The sequence below is a fragment of the Camelus ferus genome, chromosome 12 (genome assembly GCF_009834535.1).
Source record: "Camelus ferus isolate YT-003-E chromosome 12, BCGSAC_Cfer_1.0, whole genome shotgun sequence".
Classification (NCBI taxonomy): Eukaryota; Metazoa; Chordata; class Mammalia; order Artiodactyla; family Camelidae; genus Camelus; species Camelus ferus.
The window spans coordinates 51,085,127-51,107,692 of record NC_045707.1 but is presented as its reverse complement, the minus strand read 5'-3'; the positions used below and the strand labels follow the sequence as shown (position 1 = coordinate 51,107,692).

The 22,566-nt window shown below is 35.0% G+C and overlaps 2 protein-coding genes, 1 long non-coding RNA gene and 1 other non-coding gene across 4 annotated transcripts in view; 3 read left to right on the top strand and 1 right to left on the bottom strand.

Annotated features, from left to right (window-relative positions):
• Positions 1 to 20,055, bottom strand: part of CEP290 (centrosomal protein 290) — an 81,536-nt gene extending 61,481 nt beyond the window's left edge. The window contains 13 exon segments of the mRNA XM_032493651.1: positions 107 to 269; positions 984 to 1,156; positions 4,917 to 5,040; positions 5,951 to 6,073; positions 8,699 to 8,788; positions 9,442 to 9,624; positions 10,148 to 10,300; positions 11,028 to 11,081; positions 14,843 to 14,986; positions 17,709 to 17,755; positions 18,054 to 18,123; positions 19,124 to 19,201; positions 19,354 to 20,055. Coding sequence (XP_032349542.1) covers positions 107 to 269; positions 984 to 1,156; positions 4,917 to 5,040; positions 5,951 to 6,073; positions 8,699 to 8,788; positions 9,442 to 9,624; positions 10,148 to 10,300; positions 11,028 to 11,081; positions 14,843 to 14,986; positions 17,709 to 17,755; positions 18,054 to 18,123; positions 19,124 to 19,201; positions 19,354 to 19,455 — 1,504 coding nt within the window. The 5' untranslated portion in view covers positions 19,456 to 20,055.
• On the top strand, positions 1,731 to 13,905 carry LOC116667741. Its single transcript, XR_004324764.1, has 3 exons — positions 1,731 to 1,743; positions 3,859 to 3,861; positions 13,747 to 13,905. It is a non-coding gene; the product is annotated as an uncharacterized LOC116667741 (long non-coding RNA).
• LOC116667838 lies at positions 6,484 to 6,607 on the top strand. Its single transcript, XR_004324896.1, has one exon. It is a non-coding gene; the product is annotated as a U6atac minor spliceosomal RNA (small nuclear RNA).
• Positions 20,056 to 20,448: 393 nt separating the features above from the next.
• The window catches only part of TMTC3 (transmembrane O-mannosyltransferase targeting cadherins 3), a 49,913-nt gene continuing 47,795 nt past the window's right edge, over positions 20,449 to 22,566 (top strand). Inside the window, 1 exon segment of the mRNA XM_006185505.3 lies at positions 20,449 to 20,658. The gene's annotated coding sequence lies outside the window, so the exon portion shown is untranslated.

Sequence of the window (22,566 nt, the reverse complement as noted above, 5' to 3'; positions counted from 1 at the left end):
TGGGGGAAAAAAGCATCTATTTTAAAATAATACTAAACAAAAAGAAAAAACAAGAAAATGACCTGACAATTAGGGTTGAGCAAACTACATATTTTAGATGGCTTACCCACACGCTCTCTAAGTGCCTCATTTTCATCGAGGAAATCATTGATCTTCAACTCAAGTTTATTGATTTCCTTTGTCAATACTTCAATCTCTCGATCTCTTATTTTAATTTGGTTTTTACAATTCTTTATTTCAATAACAGCCTCTTCTAAACCATAAACTCCCTGAAAAATACCCAATATAATTTAAATATAACATTATTTGAAATATCAAATTCATGAATTTACTTTCTCATTAAGTCTGAGGGTAAGTGTACATATAGCTAAGATTTATTTCTCTAAACTATACTTTACTGTACTCTTAAAAAACAAATCCAGTAATACTAATAATGGGAAATGGACAGTTGAAATTTCCCAGTACAGCATCCTAATGACAAAGTGACTCAGAATATTACATATAAAACACATAACAAAATATAGAAAAGGAACAGTAAGGGAGAATCAGTGATACCATTAGAATATGTAAGTTATTAGTTGCCTGACCTAGCAGTAATCAGATTTAAAAATACAAAAGTGCAAAATAAGGCCATGTTGGCACTGTAGGCAGCAAAACTGTCCCTGTTACAACTTTTATACAACTTATCAGTGGTGTCACATCTACATGGTGGTACAATGACATAGATTACAAAGAATCTAATCCTGCTGCCTCGCCAAAGCTGATTACCTGGGCAAAATGGTTTAACCAAATGGTTTGAAAACAATTCTGCCAAAAAGTAAACGCTATGTGGAAGTTTGAAAATTTCAGTGTAAGTCAACAATAACCTCTATCATACTTCTGGAATATTTTTAAATGGTACACAGTAAGTGGCACAGAGCAGTCTAACTGTAAATGACAATGATAATTCTAAGCTCCTTGATTGACGAGATAAAAATACATACCGATTCATAATCTTTTAATCGCTTTAGAGTCTCAACTAGCTCTTTATCCTTTTCCCTAGCATCAGCCTCAGCCAGTTCAGCTGCTCGTTCAGCCTCTTTAGTTCTCTCTTCTAAAATCTCAACCTTAGACTGAATTTTCATATAATGAGTCCGTTGAGAAAGTGTTGAAGCTCCTATAGGGCAAAATAAATCATAAATGAATTCAATTGACTACTTACTCCTGTAAATCAGATTCCAATATGGGAGGCAGGAAAAGTGGTATGTCACTAAAAAAGTCCATTTAATATTATATTAATATCATAATTTTAAATTTAATAAAATCTTCTTAGCTGAAGGGACATGGATTACAAAAGAATGGAAAACAATGCTTTACAAAGATGATCATTGTGGCAAAGGCTGAAATCTGTTCCTAATACTCAACTTCCCTTATGTCCACTGTAATAGAACTATAGATTTTTAGGTGGACACATGACCACTTGAAACAAAAACTAAATTTCTACTTACAGGCAAGTAACTTAGGTGTGGTCATGTGACTAATGGGATAGAAATAGGCCACGTCCATATTTCAGGAAATGTTTCTTCCTTTTCTCTTTCCTCCCTCCTGTCAGCTGGAATATGGACACTAGGGGTGTAACTCTAACAGTCTTCTTAGAACATGAGATGACCACATGTTGAGACAGGTAGAGCAACAAGGTAGGGTGCCTGATATCTGGTATCTGTACAATTAGCACACCAACCCTAAACTAGTTGCCTCAGCTCTGTTTGTATTATGGAAAAACACATTTCTGTCCTGTTTAACCATTGTTACATTTAATTCTTTTTGTCACTTGCAGCTGAATTTAACGGTAATTAATAGCTAACAAAATTCCTATTTGTAAATTTTACCAAACTGTTGCCAAGACCAAAATATAGTATTCCTATCATTCTAAAACTTATTGACATAAACCATTCTTATACTTACCCATAATAAACATCTACTGATTTTTAGGGCATAAATATACTTACACACAGGCATCAGACCAGATCACATACATTTATAAAAAATGAGATCTGCTCTCTGGAGTGAATAGTCTAACTAGACAAAGTGACAGAGGCTGCTGTCCCCAAAATCTATCCTCCACTTCTTCTACATGGCCCTCCACAATATATTTACTTGTCTATCCTTCAGTACCTGCTCTTTGCTTCTTGCCCCCTCCTCCTCTATCTTGCTGTTTAGGATTGGATGTGAGGGTAAAGTTCCATTTTGCATGAGGCAGATGAAGGCAATACCCTGGGCTGCCTAATTCTAGACCAATACACAATCTTGATTTTGCCACCATTTTCCACATCTGCTTCAGAGAGCTAAAACTAACCCTAATCAATAAAGGGAGAATACCATTAGTTGTCATACATAAGTCAAATTCAAGTTAAATGCAAGATACTGTAGTACATACACCTTCTGTGAGCTTTAGGGGACATATGACTATGGACTGACTGAAGACCTCTTCCTTATTTGATAGCAAAGATCAACTGCCGGTTTTTCTCCTGGTGGCTCGAATAAGCAGTTTAAACTACTGTCAAACTATAATTCTAATATACACACAGAGAACACATATATAGAAATGACTCTATCAAGTGGGCCTGGATGGTGCTCAACAGTCATACTGAGTTTGTAGTGTATTCTACAATAGAAGGAACAGAAGTGTGTTCCTTCTTCCAGATGACCATTCCATATCTTTGCTTTTCTTCTCTCTCTTCAAACTTCTAATATATCTGCCACACCCTCACTTTCAGGTGAATACTTTGCTTCCTTGTTCACTGAGAAAACTGAAGCTTTTCCCATCAGGACATCCACTCAGCCACCTCGAACTATCGATTCACTCCACCTTCCATCCTGTCACTATGGTGGAGCTCTCCGTGCTCCTAAGGCCACCTTCTCCACTGAACCCTAGATCCCATTCCATTGCCTCTTCAAGGATATTACTCCAGAAGTTATTCTCCCCCTCCCTTGCTTCATCAGTTCATGAATTGTTTCCTCTTCAATGGATCTTTCTTATCAACCTAGAAGCATGATTATTTCTTCTATTTTTAAAGAGAAATACACTTTCTTTGTCCCTCCTTCCCCTCAAGCTACCACCCTATTTTTCTCCTTTTCTTCATAGAAACAGTCCTCCGTATTTGCTCTGTTTCATCTCTACCCATTTTTTCTTGAAGCAAAAATGGCCACTGCTAAATCCAATGGTCAATTTTCAGTGCTCATCTTGACTTATCAGCAATGAATACAGTTCTGAACAGAGTTGCTTATGCTCTTCCTTGATGACTTTCTGCATGCGGATTTCAGGACTCTACAGGCTCCTGGTCCTCCTCCCATCTCTCTGGCCATTCCTTTCCAGTCTCTTTTGGTTGTTCCTTTTCACCTCCCCAGGCTCTAAAGTAACAGTATCCCAGGGCTCAGTCTCAAGATTTTCCTTTTTAACCAACATTTTCTCCCTTGATGATCTCAAGCAGCAGCCTGATGACTTCAACTACCATTTTTATGCATATGATACCCAAATGTGTATGTTTAGCCTAGATCGTCCTCCTGAACCTCAGACTTTCATATACAAATACCTACTTGTCACTTTCACTCAGATGTCTAATGAGCAACTCAAACTTAACATGTCCTGTTTAACTAGGCACCTGATCATCTCCAAACCTGCTCTTTCCACCACCCTCCCTAGTGTTCAGACCAAAAGGCCTGATAACTTTCTTTCACATCCTGCATCTTATCTGTCGGCAAATTTTACTTCTATTACCTTCAAAATACATCCAGAACTGACTACATATAGCTCCACTGCTACTCACCATGCCCTAAGCTACCATCAGCTCTCTCCAGATTACTGCAATAGTCCTATAGCAGGTCTCCTGCTTCCGTCCCTACCCTTCCTAAAGTCTATTAGAGACACAGTCTAAGTCAAAATATATCACTACTTTCTTCAGAAACTCTCTTCAGTGCCCATTATCACTTAAAATAAAAGCCCAAGTCTCCACAATGAACTGTAAGGCCCCATATGATAAGACCTTGGTTACATCTCTGATCTCATCACCTACCACTGCCCACTTGCTCACTCTGCTCCAGCCAGGAAGGCTACTTTGCTGTTTCCCAAACATGCTCGGTACACTCTTGCCTCAGGATCCTACACTTATTCCCACTGCTTAGGGACATCTGCATGGCTCACTCCCTTACTTTCTTTACGTCTTTATTGAAATATCTCCTCAGTGAGGCTTTTCCCTCACACTCTGAATTACAACCACACCTCCAAACACCAGCACCATTATCTTACTTACACACACACACAGACTATTTCCCCCTGTGTGTCTTTTTTTTTATCTTCAGCAATTATAATAAATGTCGTGAAATTATTATGAATAGTTTGCATTAATGTGCTCTGGTAAAACTATAGTATGGAATTATAAGGCCACTAATGTTGTAAGGGCTTACTTCAGAGGATTTGATGAGTTAAGTAAGGGAGTATTACCCAAGGTGGGGAGAATATGATGAGATATTAAGTCCAGTAAGGTTAATTCAAAGGTTGACAAGTCAAATTACTTCGGAAAAATCTCTGCAATGCTACTACAATGATCAAAATTTTATTTTCTTCCATTCTTTCTTAATTACAAAAAGAGGTTAAATACAATTTTATCACCATTTTTTACTTCTTTCATACAGCCAATTTGGTAATAGAGGTTACTGTAATTTTTATCAGAGAAAAATTACAAAAAATCTTGCCATTATTTACAAACTTAAACATTAGTAATATACGTAGTTAATAATATCCTGCACTTTTTTAAATGATAAAAGAGAAAAATTAGTAATATGTCTATTGCTGTGACAATTTCATTTCAATAAAAATAAAGTATTTTTAAAACTTTAAAGTATATAAAATAACTATATACTAAAAAACATTGAATTACCTTTGTTTCTTTGGAGCTCATTTTTCAAATCTTCAATAATAAAAGTATTTTTTTCCATTTCTTTTGTATATTGTTCTACTTGCTCACTGAGCATCTTAATCTGACTATCTCGTTCTTGTATGCCCTATAAAATATTTTTAAATATTATATATTATCTTTATGAATATTAATATAAACCTTAAAAGGAAAAAGGTAGGTCTTATTTTTTTCAACAAAACTATAGAGTATATTTTTTGTGGGTCAAAACTATGCCTTTTACTATGTTGTATACTTCAAATGCACTACTCAATGGTACGTATACCGCTGTCACTCTAGTACTTACAGATGATATGATGGCTAACACTCTGGCAAATAGGAGTTCTAGAACTCTCTAATATTTGTGTGTTCTTATTAGTCCTTTTGGGTTACTCTTCCTCATCATGCGTCCAATTCCTTTTATCATTTCATATGTCTGCTTTTTCTCTTACTCAACTTAGCTTTCACCCCTACAGTAATTCTGTCCCTTGCAATTTTGTCCCTTGCAATTGTCCTTAGTCTCCAAAAACTTTCCAGATTTCCTTCTTTCTTTTGGACCATGACTAGAGAACACAGATGATACAAGTGTAACTTCTATATTAATGTATTTTTACTAAAAATAAAATTTTTATGTAGTATAAATTATAACCATACTCTTAGCTTATTTCACATTGCACAGGATATTTTAGCACTAAAATACAATATTATGAACTTTTTCATAGGAGTATTAAGATATTTTTGAATTTCTGGAAGTTTTTAATACTTTCTTATTAAATAATTCCCATACAAAACAATAAATGTATTATCTGCAACAGCATAGAAAAATAACTTTCACCTTAATTCTAATTTTTTCTTGGAACTGGATGGTGTAAAAAACTTCAAAATACTTTATTATATATCCAATAGTGCAAGTGACTAGATTAGACATAGGCGATAATATATAACTAAGACACAATTCAGAGCTTCATTGCCAACTTTAATAAAACTGGTTAATAAGCCAAATTTTGAGAAAGTTTTACCTGTTGTAGAGCCATAACATTACTTTTATCAGCATCAAGCTGGGCATTTTTCAGTTTCTCCCGCAGGTTATGTAACATTTGCTGATACTCAATAATTTCATCATCCTTAGAAGACAAAATTAACTAGAAATAAACAAAATAGGATGTTACATAAGAGGAAAATTAATAAAGCAATTTCATTTACAGTAAGTACTCTAATATGAAATATTAGCAGATTTCAAGAAAATACAGGAAATAAAATTCTTTGAAGTGAGAAAATATCAGAAAGTATTGGAATGAGCATTGTTCCTTTGGTGCATACAACCTGAAGTTCAAATAGGAAACGATTAAAAAATATACACTGTATTTTTTGCTTTCTAAGGAATTCAATCTTTTAAACAATCTCAAGGTTCTAAAACCCACTCCTAAAACAAGAAGTTATTAATGTCTCCCTACAGCTACAAAAAGCTTTGTACAACTACTCTTTAGGAAGAAAACATTAAAATGACACTAAGAATCATAAAATATCTTGAATGAATGAAATGCATCTTGCTGTATTATCGGAAAAGAGAAGGTTAGCACTCCCCTTAGCAGGAATGCAACAGGCCTTCAGGCCTGACAACATGCATGCGGTTAAGGTACTGCTATCTACTTCATGGCATCTAACCATCATTTTTTAATACTGTACTGCATATTTGAAAATAGCTAAGAGAATGGATCTTCAAAGTTCTCGCCACCAAAGGAAAAAAACTGTAAATATGTATGAGTATGGATGTTAACCAGGCTTACTGTGGTAATCATTTTGCAATGTATACAAATATCAAATCATTACATTGCACACCTGAAATTAATGTTATGTCATAAACACATTAGTTTAAACAAATGAAAGGTATCTTGTATTCTTTGCTAGGATGAAATAGCAAAATCAGTCTATAAATTAATTTATATATTTAATACATATCCAATAAAATAACTATAATATTTTAAAGAATTATTTCTAAAATTTGTATTAAAAAAGCACTTTTGTAAGAGTCTAAAGAACAGAAAAATAATGAGAACAGCTTTTTCAAATTTTTAAACATAATAATTAAAAACTGTATGTGGTAAGAAAACAGATCAATCAATAAAAAAGAAGAGAGACCAGAAATAAATTCAAATTCAGCAGTTTTGAGTTTTGTATATAATAAAAATGGAACTGTATTTCAGTAGAAGAAAGATGAAATATTCAATAAACGATGCTTGGACAACAGAGTAGCTCTGTTGCATCCCTCTGTCACCTTTCATATCAAAATAAATAATATATGCTAAATTTAAAGGTAAAATATGAAATTAGAAAATACTAGAAGAAAATATGAGAACAATTTTATATTCAGAATCTTTTCTAATTATGATGCAAAGGCCAAAAGCCATTAAAAAAAATGTACACAATATAAAAAGAAATACTTCATAGCAAAAAATACCATAAAGCCAAAAGACAAGTGATGCACTGGAGGGATATATTTGCAATTTATATCAGAATTACATTTGTAGCATTTATTCTACAGATATACATTTTCAAAATAACATACAAGGATACTCATTAAAACCTTGTAGCTAACAAGAAAATCAGAAACTTCCTAAATGGCACACAACAGGGAATCCATTAAGTAAATAACATATATAGTTACAAAGAAAAATTAGTCATTAAAAAAGAGCAAAGCAATACTATATGTACTGATATAAGCCAATTGTTAAAAATACGAAGGAAAAACAAAGTGCAGAAGAATACCTACACTAACAACTCTCCCCACAAAATTAAACAGTTAAAAACAACTCTTTTCTTCCTGGGGTTGGTAAACTATGGCTCAATTTGACCTGCTGCCTGCTTCTGTAAAGTTTTATTGGAAAACAGCCTTGCTCATTTATTTGTGTATTATACAGCTGCTTTCATGTTATTATATCAAAAACTAAACTGGTCCAAAATACTGACTCCCTGGCCTTTCACAAAAGGTTTACTGACCTCTGGCTGATTCTATAAACCTTATTTCCATTGCTACTGCTTTTGTTTAAAATAAAGGTTATCTTAGCCTCCCACATAATTCCAAATAGGCAACAAGATTTATGTGAACACTATTAGAAACAATGACTATAAAAGGGATAACTTTTTAAATTAGAATTATTTATTTAGAATCATTTCAGATTTTTTTTTTAAATACACAATCGTTACAATCCTAACTTCTAATATGATAAGTAAGGCTAAGAGATTTGGTTGGAGTTACAGACTGGTGAGGAGGAATAGACTTTTGAAAAGTCTTCTCAGGTGATTATAAAAGACCCCTTTCCTTACATTGATTCCCAGTCCATTTCCTTACTCCCATTCCCACCCAATGCCAATAGCTTGATTAATCTAACATAGAAGGAGAGTCAGAAAAACTAAAATTAAACCTAGAACCATATAACAAATATATACAATGTAAGAATGATTTATGTGAAAATATTTAGCTGTTATTTACAATGATCTCTTTGAGATGACAACTATATTATATTTTGTACTTATAATTTCTACCATAAAATTTAGATTAAAGTTTAACTCGTTGATGTAGAAGAATCTATTCAACAACAAATAAGCCAGAAGACAGTTCTTAGAGCTTTTCTAGCTAAGACATTTAGTACACTTTTAAAAATGCCTAATGAAAAGGTCATTAACTAGTATAGGCCTTTTAAAAAAAAGACTAAAAAATTGAAATCTAAAATAAAAATGAAAAAACTAATAGCAATTGAAAAAAGCACCTTCCATTCTTCTACTTTTGCATTGACAGCTGCCATAACTGGATCATCTTCTTCATTTTTTGCTTTCAGAAGATCTGTAAGCTCCTGCACCTGAAAAGCAACAATTTCAAGAATTATTGCAAATCAGTGCAATATATACATATTTATTATATAAGAATATTTACATGTACATTACACACATGATAAGCAAATGCATGCACGTGTATACATATACAAATGAATACAGGAGCAGTTCTGTAATTAGAGGTGACATTTAATGGTTTGTGCATCTTTACAGTTGTCTATTTCTATTACTAGAAAATTATGTTTTTAAGCACTACTCTATTTTTTTAAATGACTTTAATCCATGTAAATAGTGAACAATGTATTGGTTTTGATGATACTTAGAGTGTATTTATCTTAAGGTGTAAAATTAAACTTTATGGTCCACAGGACTTTGAAGAGTCGTTAGTAGAAAATTCCCTGTAATTATTAGCTTTGCCAGACTGCTATCTACACATTCATTCAGGTTATCACCCATGTACCCTGCATGGCAAGAGTTACAAGGTATACGAAAGGAGACTAGAGAAATAAATATGGACAAACGTATCAGCATGGCAACATGTTACAGTATAAGATGACATACTGGAGCATAAGACAAAAACTCATGTCCTAGAAAGTTAAAGTACTTCCTCCTTTCCAGTAAATAATAATGAGGCAATATGACATCTGCCCAAATCAGTTAGTCTAACAAGAATTTTTACCTGAAGCCGATAATGATCATTTTCTTTCTTTAATTGGTCCATTATACTATCTGTCTGATGCACAATAGCTTTCATCCTATTATATTCATCAGTCATCTTCTCCATTTCCTGTACAGATTCCTCTAGATTTTTTCTCATTTCTTGATTCTGAAGTTCAATTTTCTCATTAGCTTCTGTTAAAGTCTAAGAAGGTAAAGACGTTGTAGTTAAAAAAAATTTCAGAAACTAAAATTTAAATTAAAGTAAAATTAAATAGAGTCATAAGTGTCTGTTGGAGAAAACAGAATTCTTTATAGATATTTAGTATCAACTGTTGTTGGCCAATTAAATCAAATTAAATATCAAGAAAACTGGAACTAAGGATCTTAGTTCTTAAACAATGCCCAAGATAGGAATGTTAACAGGAATAAATTTGCAAGATTTGCAACTTCAAAGATGCAACTTATTTTACCTTTTACAATCCCATATTTACAGATTTAAAGAATTTAAATGTAGAGCTAAATGCTAGAATTACATTACAATGAAATTAAAGTTTTATAAAAAAAATCATTGTTTTGAGGAGAGGGTTAGTATAGCTCAGTGGTAGAGAGCATGCTTAGCATGCACAAGGTCCTGCGTTCAATCCCTAGTACCTCCATTAAAAAAAACAAAAACAACAACAACAACAAAAAACATATTGCTTTGAACTGACTTCTATCCATTTTACCTGAATTTCATCCAGATATTGGACAAGCTCATAGTTTTTTTTAGACAATTGTGATCGATAGTCACTGTCTTCTCCTCTTCTTGATAAAAGTGTTTCTTTTTGTGAATCTATTTGTTTCTGATAGTCAATAATATCCTGACGAAGCTGTTCATTCTGAAGGTAGATCAAACACAATATTCTATTAAAAAAACTATCCAAAGAAACAGAATTGCACCCTCTAAACAGTGATCTCAAAACATATCTCTAAATGCCCAAGGTTTCACCACCCTTAAAACCTCACCTTTTTCTTTAGACGTTTGTTCTCCAGAAAAGGACAGGAAAAAGGTAATTACAAATGAGAAAGGCAATACAGAGTTAAAAATAATAATTAGAAATTAAAGAAAACAGCAAAAAGAAAATTTAGGAGAATAAGGATAACCAAAGAAAGCAAGAATAGTAAGTACCAACCAAAACCAAAAAAAAGTTGATTATACTGAAAAGGCAAGAACTCCTATCAGGATAAACAATGTACAAACATTATTTGGCTTAAAAGAACCAAATAATAATTGAAACTTGTCAGAAACAAAAGTTTTAAAAGAACGCTAGATAAAATATGAGAAATAAGGTAGAAATCCAGTCATATATTTAGACAGCAAACTAGCAAAGAACAGCTTATAAAACAAAGAGCTACCCACACAGACCTAAAAGATGAATGTATTAATGTCTTCACCTTTCAATTTACTTTCTATTTCCTTAAGACAAAGTTATATTATAAAATCAGACAGTTTGAAAACATCAATTATTTAGACGACTCCAGTTTTAGCTACAGTATAAACTTACGAAAACTTTTTAAACAATCATCTCTGTTGAACCACCATAACTACTAAAATTTTTTACGAACCTCTCTTCTTAATTTGCTGTTTTCATTTTCTGCCTCCTCATTTCGAAGAGCCAACTAAAATAGCAAAAAACAAATGAATGATGAAATTCAGAAGTAATTTTATAATATTAGGTTTTCAGTTCCTCCACAATAAAGAAGAGAATGTTTAACTACTAAGGACCTCGTGATGACCCAAGACATGAATAAGCCAAAATTCTGAAAACTAAGGATTAAGAAGGGTTAAGCAGGTTGAGTTTAAAAAAAATCATACAACAAAAAACTCTAACCAAAGGATACAGAAAACAAAAACATTACCCTCATCCAGCCCAAGACATAATAATGAGTAGTCTTCTGTCCAAGACCTTTATCATTTTGCAGTTCTTCTATTATCAGGGCTAGAATACTCTTTGCTCTCAGTGAGCATTAAATTACTTAGAAATACAAGGCAGTATAACAAAATGGTTAAAAAGAAGCATGGACGCTTGGATACTGGGGGAGGGGGTTCTTATTATGCCAGTAAGGGAAATCAGTTTATGGACTAGAGATTAGATAACAGTATTGAATTGATACTACATTTCATGGGTATGCTAATTATATAGCAGTTATGTTGGAGAATATAATTCTCTTTATAAAGGAGAATACAATTCTCCTTTCAGTGGAAACATGCTGAAATATTTAAGTATGAAATATCACAATATCTGCAATACACTCAATGGTTCAGCAAAAAGAGGAGAGGAGAGAGAAAGAGAGAAATACGTGTGTACAAAGATACTGACAGAGAAAGCATACGTAGCACAGTGTTAACTGGTGGACCTGTATGAAGAGTACATGGGTGTTTACTGTCTTTCTTACACTCTTAATGAAGATAGAAAAGTTTTCAAAATAAAGTTTAAAGAAAGTTTATGATAAGATGCACTGTGCTATACAAGTCTTAGTTTACCTATTATTATTATCTAGGAGTTAAGAACCAGTCCCATCCTGTTTTGAATTTGAAAATTTTAACAAGAAGAGAAATGTCAAGAACTTAAGGCTGAAGCAATTAACACTACTGACGCTCTTTTCCTTTGGTTTTTGAAACATCAGACTCTTGATATTTGTCCTTTCTTGGGCTGTCCCTTGAAGCACCTCTTCCTGTCTCATTAGACATTTCTATACCTCAGAGATCTGCCTTACAACCACTTTTATGGCTTCAGTATCTATGCTGATGACCCACAAATCTTTATCATCAACCCAGTGTCTCTCATGAATTTCATATCCACAGATACTCTTTTTGAATATGCCCACAGGAACCTCAAATTCAACATGTACAAAACAAATAATAATCACAAACTTCCTAAGCACTTCTTGTGTTCTAAGTGAATAGCACTATCCACCTATCCAGTGGCTCTACCCAGAAAATTAGGTGGACTACCCATTCCTCCCTCTTCGCAGACAACCAGTCATTCATCATATCTAATTACATCTACATCTCTCAAATGTGTCTACGTCCTAATGCCCCACATTTACTTCTTTAACTAGTCTATCATCACACTTGCCTGAATTAGTACAAATGTTTCCTTACTAGCCTTGCACCCCTTCAATTCACTCTCCACAAAGCAGAGTAAACTTGAAAAGTACAGATTTGATCATGATATGTTCCAAATTCTTCATTGGCTCCTTTTAGAAAAAGGACTAAATTCGTTAGGAATCGGCCTCTGCTTATCTTTCCACAGGATCGTAAATGTTAAAAGCTCAGAGGTAGGGTAGCACAGAGGTTAAGAGCACACACTCTAGAGTAAATCTAGATCAAATCATGGTTTTATCACTTATTAGCTACGTAGCTATGGGCAATTACTTACCCTTTCTGTGCCTCAGTTTTTTCCTCTGTAGCATAGGGGAAATGTTACCTATCCCAAATGGGGAATAATAATCCCAAATAATAATCCCAAAAAATCCCAAATAATAATCCCAAAATAATCCCAAACGTAAAATATCTAGCACTTAGTAAGGACTCTATGCTAGCTATTTTTATACATGTTCCAGCCTAAATGAATAACTGTAGCTTCCTGAATATACCATGCTACCTCTTACCTCTAGGTCTTAGCAAACACTGTATCTGCTACCCAAAATGTCCTTTCCATAACCACCAAGTATATCTCATTTCCTGTGCCAGGCTAACTCCTACTTGAGGTCTCAGTTTACAGATCATTTTCTGAATCTCTAGACTGATTCAGGTATACCTCTCCAGAGTACCCCAGACTATTCTTATATCCTTATGTGTCTCCAGAGTATCATATTATCCTACGTTACATTTATTATTGATGGTGAATATCCCTGAGAAGCAGAACAGCATTGCCCACTGTATCTTTAGTACCTAGCACAGTTTCTGGCATGCAATAAATACTCAGTAAAACTGAATGATTGGTTAAAGACAAAGAAGAAATTGCCAAAGCAACTCACGTCCATATTCTTAAGAAATCTAGCATCTGGAGAGGTACTGAGGCCATCTATACAAGTTTTCTGTGTGTGCCTATGAATAAAGATAATAGTCTAAGATATGAATGGACAAGATAGTTCAGAGTAGCTAATGGTGTGTAGTATCAGTGAAGAGAAATTGACTAATATCTGGGCTAAACAGAAGAACAATAATTCAGAAAACCACACAGACAGACATCTCCCTAAGTAAACCTATTACTACAGTGTAGCACAGGTTAGATCCTTCATGATTAAGAAATCCATAGATCTGTTACGTTTTACTGAGTCAACTAAACACATAATCCTCCAAAAGCTTATCTTAACCCTTAGGTGGCAACAATCCATACTTTTTCCTGCAAAAACTATATAGATAGTTCACTTTCACATGACTTTCAAATTATATAGTAAAATAGATATATCAAGTGTAAGGATGCTTTTCCTTACAAATCAGTCTACAGTGGATTCTTTTCAAATAGCAATGTCACCTCATAATCACTGTGGTTTACCTGAAGTTCACAACCATCTATTTCAAAGAGAACAACAGACATTATAAGGTTATCAGGATGTAATACAACACTGACTTTCTAAAGGACACAAAGGTAGAAAAAGCTTCTGGGATTCAGGGCTGGGACAGTTACTACATACAGGCACCAAATTTTGTACTAAGTTCACTGACAGCTGAGGCAAAATAGAAAACATACTGTTTTCTTGTGGGAAAACAAGTTTATCTGCAAAAAACTTATTTTTTCCTCAAACTAAATTTAAGTGAACATTGCATGAGTTATTTTAAAAATAATAAGCATAATATATGAAGTAATAAAAAATCATGCTAATATAAAAGATGATGTCGATTTAAAATACAAATTGATTTACAAAATTCTGACATTAACACTTTTTGAAAACCTATGTATTACATGTGAGGTACATCTGAAAATAAAAAATTTGATTATTATTGAGTACATCATTTAAAGATTAATTTCCAAGTTTACTACTAATATCAATACAAATAAATATCTTTTTTCCCAAAATAAACTATGGCAAATTAAAAAATCAATTGGTTTTGAATGTCTATTAAGTTTTTCATTCCAATATTCCAGACCAAATCAACTTTATGTAAACAACTCAAACACCCTGAAAAAAATGTACCTCCAAATGTAAAAAACTAATCCCTAGGACATATTCACTAGAAGTACCTGATCCATTATATTTTAAAGATGTGATGATAACATGAACTGTGATATAAAACCTTAGAAATAAGTGTACATCAACTCTCACATATAACATAAAACATAAAAATTAGTATTGTTACTAATAATTATATAAGGCAAACACAGGTGTTGTTTTTAGGTAACTTGAAGATCCATTGAAAAAATGTGCCTTACTTGTTCATTAACTTTCTTTTCTTTCTCCAACTCTTTTTCCATGTCCTCCAGTTCTCTGTCTTTTTGTTCCAATTGCTTTTCAAGTTGGCGAATTTCATCACGTAAAAACCGAGTATCACGTCCACCTGCAGAGTGCTGCGCCATCTTAAAGCAATAAACCAAAAGCATAAGTTAATCACATTACATTTGGAGATTCAAATGAATCAACAACAAACAAATAATTATTTTGATTTTAAATTTTATTATAATCAGCACCAAATATTTAAAATTAAGAATCATTTTTTTAAAGACATTAATGAACTTATTTACAAAAGAGAAACAGATTCACAGGCATAGAAAACAAACTTACGGTTATTGGAGGGGGAAAAGCGGTGGAAAGAGATAAATTGGGAGTTCAAGATTTGCAGATACTAACTACTACATATAAAATAGATAAACAAGTATATACTGTATAGCTCAAGGAACTATATTCAATATCTTTTAGTAACCTATAATAAAAAGAATAGAAAAAAATGTATATGTATGACTGAAACATGATGCTGTACACCAGAAATTGTAAACTTACTATATTTCAATTTTAAAAAAGGAAAAAAAATTAAAAATTAAAAAAAAAATTTTTAAACCTTTTTTTTTTAAATTAAGCTTATTTATGTTTTAGTTTACAGGCTGACAACCCCTTAAGCTTTTCCTGAGCCACTCAGAGCTATGAAGAATCGACTGTCAATCACTCAGGCTATTATAGCCGCTGAACCACAGGCAACAGGGAAAAATGCAAGGGCACAGAATTAGCTAAGCAATGAACTCCCCTGAGGATCAGAGCTCTAAAACCAGGCTACAAACCACCAGACTCCACCCTAGTCACTGACTGACTCATAGTGCTCTTAACCTTCACTTTTCCTCATATCGTGGACTATTTAGACCAGTGCTTATCTAACAGGACTTTCTAGGATAATGGAAATGCTCTCTGCAGTGTCCAGTATAGTTGCCACTATCTATATGTGTCTACTGAGCAGTTGAATTGTGGCCAGTGCAACTAAAGAACTAAATTTTTAATTGTAATTGTAATTACTTTAAATGTTAATAGCCACAAGTAGTTAGTGCTACCATATCGGACAGCCCTTACTTAGATTATCTTTAAAATCTTGCAGCAAACTAAATACATTTTACCTCACATTCCTGCTGTTTCAGGTCATGATCCAAAACATCAAATCCTTTGGTCATCTAATCTGTCTCACCTTCATCTCTTCACCAGACAGCTCTGTTATTTTTCCACCTTAACTAAATTTTCTTCGTCTTTACCTCCTTCAGAAAGCTTTCCACTGTGCTCTCGAAAATCCTTTTCCAAGATAAATTAATATTTTACATCCTCAGCCTTTTTACTGAATCATCCTGTCCATCTCCTTGCTTTAGCTACAGTTTGGCTCTTTTAGTACACTAATGCCTTTGGCACTCTTTCAACTGGGAGATGCTCGTTCGTTCACATCCCATATCCATATACACCAGGGTCAAAAGAAGTTGTTGATTTATCCCAACCTGTAATTTCTAGGCTATTGTTCCTCTACCATTCTGTAAAAACTCCAGCTGCTATCAGTCTTACATGATATCCACCTATCTGATCACTACCTACTTACTGCAGCAGCAAACTACCAATTTCCCAATCACTCCTTCACAAAATTCATTTTTGGCACCCAGCTCATAGTCTCCCATCAGAAGCCCCTTAAGCAATCTAGAAATTCTTGCATCTATTCCATCTATATAACTTTCATTCTGGTCTTTTTTTTTTTTAACTTGTTTCTTGAATTCACTGTAGCCTCCTGCTCCCATCCCCACACTAGAATCTTGTCCAAGCAGGAACTTTTTCCAATTATTAACATTATACCTGCCCTTTTACCGCACAGAACCCTTTAATCCCTCGACTCCTCTTCTCTTTAACCTCTCCTCCCCACCCCAATCTTGACCTCCTTGTCTATTTAGCTAAGATTTCATAATCATCACTTCATCCACTTTCATACCAATACCTCCATCGGCCCTATTCTTCTATACTATAACAGTTGCCTTGCTAAACACTAACACAGAATCAGTCTGACTTTATAATTCACTTAACAACTCATTATTGAGAATGACTGCTATTTCCCTAAGAGTTGGATATACAGTAAGGAATAAAATATAAACCATTCAGGATCATAGAGTTAACATATTAAAGAATCAGGATTTGAACTTGAACTGCTTGATTACAGGTCATGAAATCTTCAGTTCATTCTCCACTATATTTAAGGTTTTATCTGACTTAAAATTTGACCACACATCTCTCACTCTTATTTTTAGCAGACGACATCCCCATTCTCAAAATCCAGGCACAAAACTTACAAACATAAAAAGCTTCTGTACACATCCATTCTTCCTCCCTTCCTATTACAAAGCGAAAAGGTCCTTCCTCCTTTTAAAGGCTAAACCATTTATATCACATTCTTTCCACAATTTCAGTAATTTCAGTGTATTCAGCTCCTCAGCAATACACTCACATTTTGGCTCTTGGCTTTCTCTAAAGTTTCTTCCCCAGTACTCTTCTGTCACTGTTCCTCAAATTCCAATGTGCCTCACTCCACCTCAGCAATAGTAATCTTTCTGCATATTTCTCTAGACTGTAAGATTATTCAATGTCTTTATTTTGTTCACAACTGGATATGCAATCCTTAGTAGAATTTAAGGTACACAATAAGCATGCAAAACATATATTGAACAATTACAAACAGAATTATCATTCCTGTGATTTTTCCAGCTAATTATAATGAAAAACTTTGAAAATAACAATTGAAAATAATAAAATTTACAACAGTAATACCCCAATGAATACAAAAGAACATACCTCCAGTTCATTTTCCAGTTTCATTACCTTAGATTTTAATTGATTTTCTATTAGAAAAAAAGAAATGTGTCAATTGGTCAGATTTATCTCAAAATAAACTTTTAAATAAATTTCAATAAAATAATAAAATTAATTCTTTTTAAAGATTCTATCATGACTGCAATAAGGTATAAGAGAAAGTAACTATTTTGTACCTGATCCATGAAATAGGAATTCTAGAAAAATCTTTCAAAATAAACTGAGTATATACATTTTATAGAATATATTAAAGCTAATTCTCTATTGCTTAGTGAATAAATGCAATCCACCATTTAACACCATAATAATCTTCTCCAAGGTACGTACCAAATTTTGCTTGTTCTTCTCCAGCTTTTTCAACTTCTTCCAAAGCGAGTTCCACTTCTTGAGCTTTCATCTAAACATTTTTTAAAAAAAGCTATTCAGTAAGCCTTTACTTTAGAATGTAAGCACTCGAAATAAGGACTGTTTTATTTGCTATCCCAATACTTAGTGCCTGCAATGCCTGGTACATGGAGACATTCAGCAAATATTTGTTCAATGAATAGATGATTTTCTTACTGAAGGCTGTAACTTCTAGATTCCTAAAACTTTGAAACATCTTTGATTCCTCTTTTTCCCACAAGCCTTATATTTAGTATTGTAACTTTTCCCTTTGTAATGTTTTCTACCAACTTTTTTCTATGCTAATTTGAAGCTAACAGCTTCAATTTCCCTTCAATTTGTCCTTTTAACATTCCTCATTTAGCCTTCTTAAGGCATGTTTTTTATATCTACCAAATGTAGCTCAAAAACCTTTAATGGCTCCTAACTACTGACAGCATAAATATACATTTTGAAGGCACTGGACAGCCTATTCCAAACTATACCCATCATTTGTTTCCTCTACAACCTGCTATAAGCTTTCTACACTTGTCTCCTCAAATGGAAAGAACGTGCATATTTTCTATTCCCAGTTTTTACTTTTGGTACCTCCAGCTCTAGAATCTCCTTAACTTTACCACTGCCTTCCACCTACCCAAAACTACTCTTTAGTCTTGGATCTTTATAGGATCTTCTCACACTTAAATCTCTTCCCCTCCTAACAGAACCCTATAGTAGTCAGCTACATGCCAACATAACTGACAAATTATATTAACATAATTAGCATAGGAGCTCTCTATCCTTTGATAAACATACATTCTGTTTCCCCTACACATTTCTTTTAGGAACTGTAGAGCAGAAATGAATAATGTTTTGCACCTAAAAGTCTCAATCCACTTTTGAAGATATTTCACTTTTTAGTGGTGGTTTAGATATTGCAAAGTACTTTCACAGAGATTAATTTATCGAACTAGAACAGTTTCTTAAACTTTCTCTAAAAGTCAAAGCTATTATTAAACCTACTGCATACAAACCTTCATTAGTGACTGAGTAATTCTGAAAAGGTGTATCATATTTTCTTGACTTTCACTTTTTAGCTCATTTACTTCCACCTAAGTAAAGAGAAAAGCAACTATTTCATATTTTATAACCCTTCATCAAAATGTAAGAACCCTTCCACTTGTAGCATTCAGTGATTTCATGGACAACTTTGATTAATCACAGTTGTATGTATACATCTATGTATTATTTATCAATTAAGTACCTTGGATAATGAAATCAATAGATTATCTGCCAATTCTTCTTGACGAGGAAGCTCATCTGGGTCAACTTTTATTATTTCCTTCCAGTTTATATTAGGTGGCATCTTGAATTCTTTCACTGTGCTTTACTCTCTAACAAAACAAGTGGGTATTAGCATTTTCAAGGTAAACAGCATTACTATTTTTACAGTAATTTAGAGCTTGTACAGATTATCTTATTATAACTCTCTATGGTGTTAGCAAAGGGCTATAGCCCCTAAATTGTATAACAGATATGTGGGTAAAATAGCCTAGATCAAAATTACAGCAATTGGCACAAACCATTAGATATTTTATAGGCTGAATAAATTATGACGGCTTCCTCGCTAAAACTAATCTAAGTCAGAACTAAGATTCTGATTCCCCCTCCTCTACGCCCCCTTACCACCAAGGCGCGCGAACATGTAATGGTGCCAAACGCAGGGGTACTTAGAAAGCTGAAAGTAACCCTTGATTCGGGGAAGTGGAGCTAAGGGTTTAGAAAAAAAAAGTGAGTAGATAAACGATTGAAATAACTGCAGCTGAGCTGGGGAAACCAGAGCTGAAGCGAGCAAAAGGTAGACGGATTGCGGGCTAAAGGCTGAAGCGGGGAAGCTGGGCTATGGTATACGGGCCTTGAGGCTTAAGGAACCTGCGTGGGAGAAGACTTGCCGCTCCCGCTCACCAGGATGCACCAACCTAGACAAAGCCTGGTAACCAGAGATGGCCACTCTGCTACCGCACCCACCCAGCCAGGCCCCGCGGCCACTCCACACTGCTCCCCAGCGCGGTTCCAATCCGACACGGGATCCCGCCAACCGGTCCGGAGCAAGTAATAGCCGCGGTGATTGCTAGGCAACACCATTTCCCACCCCGCCGAGGCCGGAACAAGGACCCGGATGCAAGCGTCGCCAATATTTCACGACTGTGAGCAATGCTTTACGTTTAGATTCCTCAGCCGGGTCCTGGGACTCTGCGTTCAGGAGGCTGAGAAGGCGTGGGATGAGGACTCCAAATCCCAGAGTGCAGTTCTGCTTGGCGGCTGGTGCGTCTGGACGCTGAAGTCTTTGAGAAGAGGAGGTAGGCCGTTCCCGGCGTGCAGTGCGGGAGGCTGGGACCGTACCGGGGCGGCTGGGGAACCTCCCGGAGGCGGGAGGCGCAGCAGCTGAGGCGTGTCTGCGCTGGCGCCCTGAATGAGGTGGACCATGACTGTGCCTTCGGTGGCGTCGTTTGCTAGACCGCTCTTCCCAAGATTTCTCTAAGCCATCCCGTGGTGGAACTGCTCCCAGGTGAGGTCGGGCTGTGGGTCAGCGGCGGGAGAGGAGTTGAGGGGAGCGGTCCCGCCTTGGAGACGCTCCTTACCGTTGGGGAGGAAGGGCCGGGCTGGAGTCTGAAGAGGTGGGTAGACCCCGCGCTCTCCTTAGGCATTGGCCAAGACGCCCTGGGGTGGGGTGGACGGGTGCCCTCTGTAAGAAGAAGGAAAAGTTTTAGCCTTTTTCGGTATCAAAATCTGTCTCTCTACAGTGGTGTGGGAGCAGCTATCGTGGTTTGGAGGCTAGTGGAGAATTGAGAAGAGGACACTGCATCCTCCGACCCCCGCTGCCTTACCTGTAGCACCACTACCTTCTCGATTACAGAACGTGAAGGTTGAGGAGCTAGTACATTTAGCTGGGGAGGCTCTCGACAGCAGAGGATAGAACTAGTCCAGGCCACACTGCTGGAGGTGGCGAGAGAAGCGGTCCCAATAGTCACCAGTCCTGTTGCTGTCATTTGCTTGGTGACCGAGGGTGCCCTTCTGTGAAAACGCTTTCTGAGGTGTTTATAGTTCTGTTTGTTTAGGTTTTGCACATCCAGCTGCTTTCAACCATTCTGGAGCAAGATACAGCACTACATAACTCTGTTAAGCTGTAGACTTGAGATCTAAATGACATTTTCAACTGTTTGGACCAGTTCCTCTCTTCTTTATCTTTTTTTTTTTTTTTAAGCACTTTCCCCCCCTATAATTGACACTAAAGTTTCCTTTTGAAAGCAAATAATAGAATTCTTCCCAGACTGCGAAGTGGAAAATAAAACCGATATACTGATTTTGTGAGATGCATTTAAAGACATTCATCAGACTTGTAGGAATGATCATTTTGTCTAATCCTTTACTGAAAGATGATATGCCAAATACTGTTCATTAACCTTTTTTTAAACTATGCTGTATATTATATCCCCAGAAATTATTTATCTTATAAGTGGAAGTTTGTACTTTGACGGATGTGTTCCTTCCTTCAATGAATTCGTTTTTTATAGATTCTACGTCTATATTTATTTATAAGATCACATAGTATTTTTCTCTCACCATTTTGCCAAGACCAGTGTCAAGGAGTTTACCCACTATGTTTTCTACTAGGAGGTTTATGGTTTTAGTCTTATATTCAAGTCTGTAATCCATTTTGAGTTGGTTTTTGTGAGCAGTGTAAGATAGGGGTCCAGTTTCATTCTTTTGCATGTGGCTCTCCAATTTTTCCCAACACCATTCATTAGAGACCATTCTTTCCCCATTGTATATTCTTGGTTCCTTTATTTCGGTGCTCCCTATTCTGTTCTACTGATCTGATTGTTTTTATGCCAGTAGCATACTGTTTTGATTACTATAGCTTTTTCATTATTTCATTTAATCTTAACAATTCAGTGAAATAACTGCTTATATTGTCCTCACTTCCCAATTAAGCGAAAAAACTGAGACTTGGAGAGGTTAAGTACTCTGCTCAAACTTAAGTAGTATGATTGAACACAGACCTTTCTGGCTAAGGGACATGTTCATAACTGCTACACTGCCTTCTCAGGCAAGCGGGGAACCAATACTTGTAGAGTGCTTGTTCTTCAGTTTTGCCATCTATATTAAATATTACCATACTCTAATTATGTTTACTCAAGAATTTGAATTAAATATTTTTCATGCTCAGTGTTTCTAAGTCATTATTTAGCAGGGAAAAGTAGAGATGAAAGCCAGCGTTTCTGGAGCACATATTATGTCATGCACTGTGCTTAATACTGCATTTTTTTCATAGTAATCTGTTATTTTTACTACAGCACCTTATTTTTCTTGTTCTGTCATTCATTATCGCTGTTATTTTCTATTTATTTATTTGTTTTGTTTTGTCTGTGTTGGTCTTCTCTACCCTTACTTCCCTCACATTATTTACATTTAA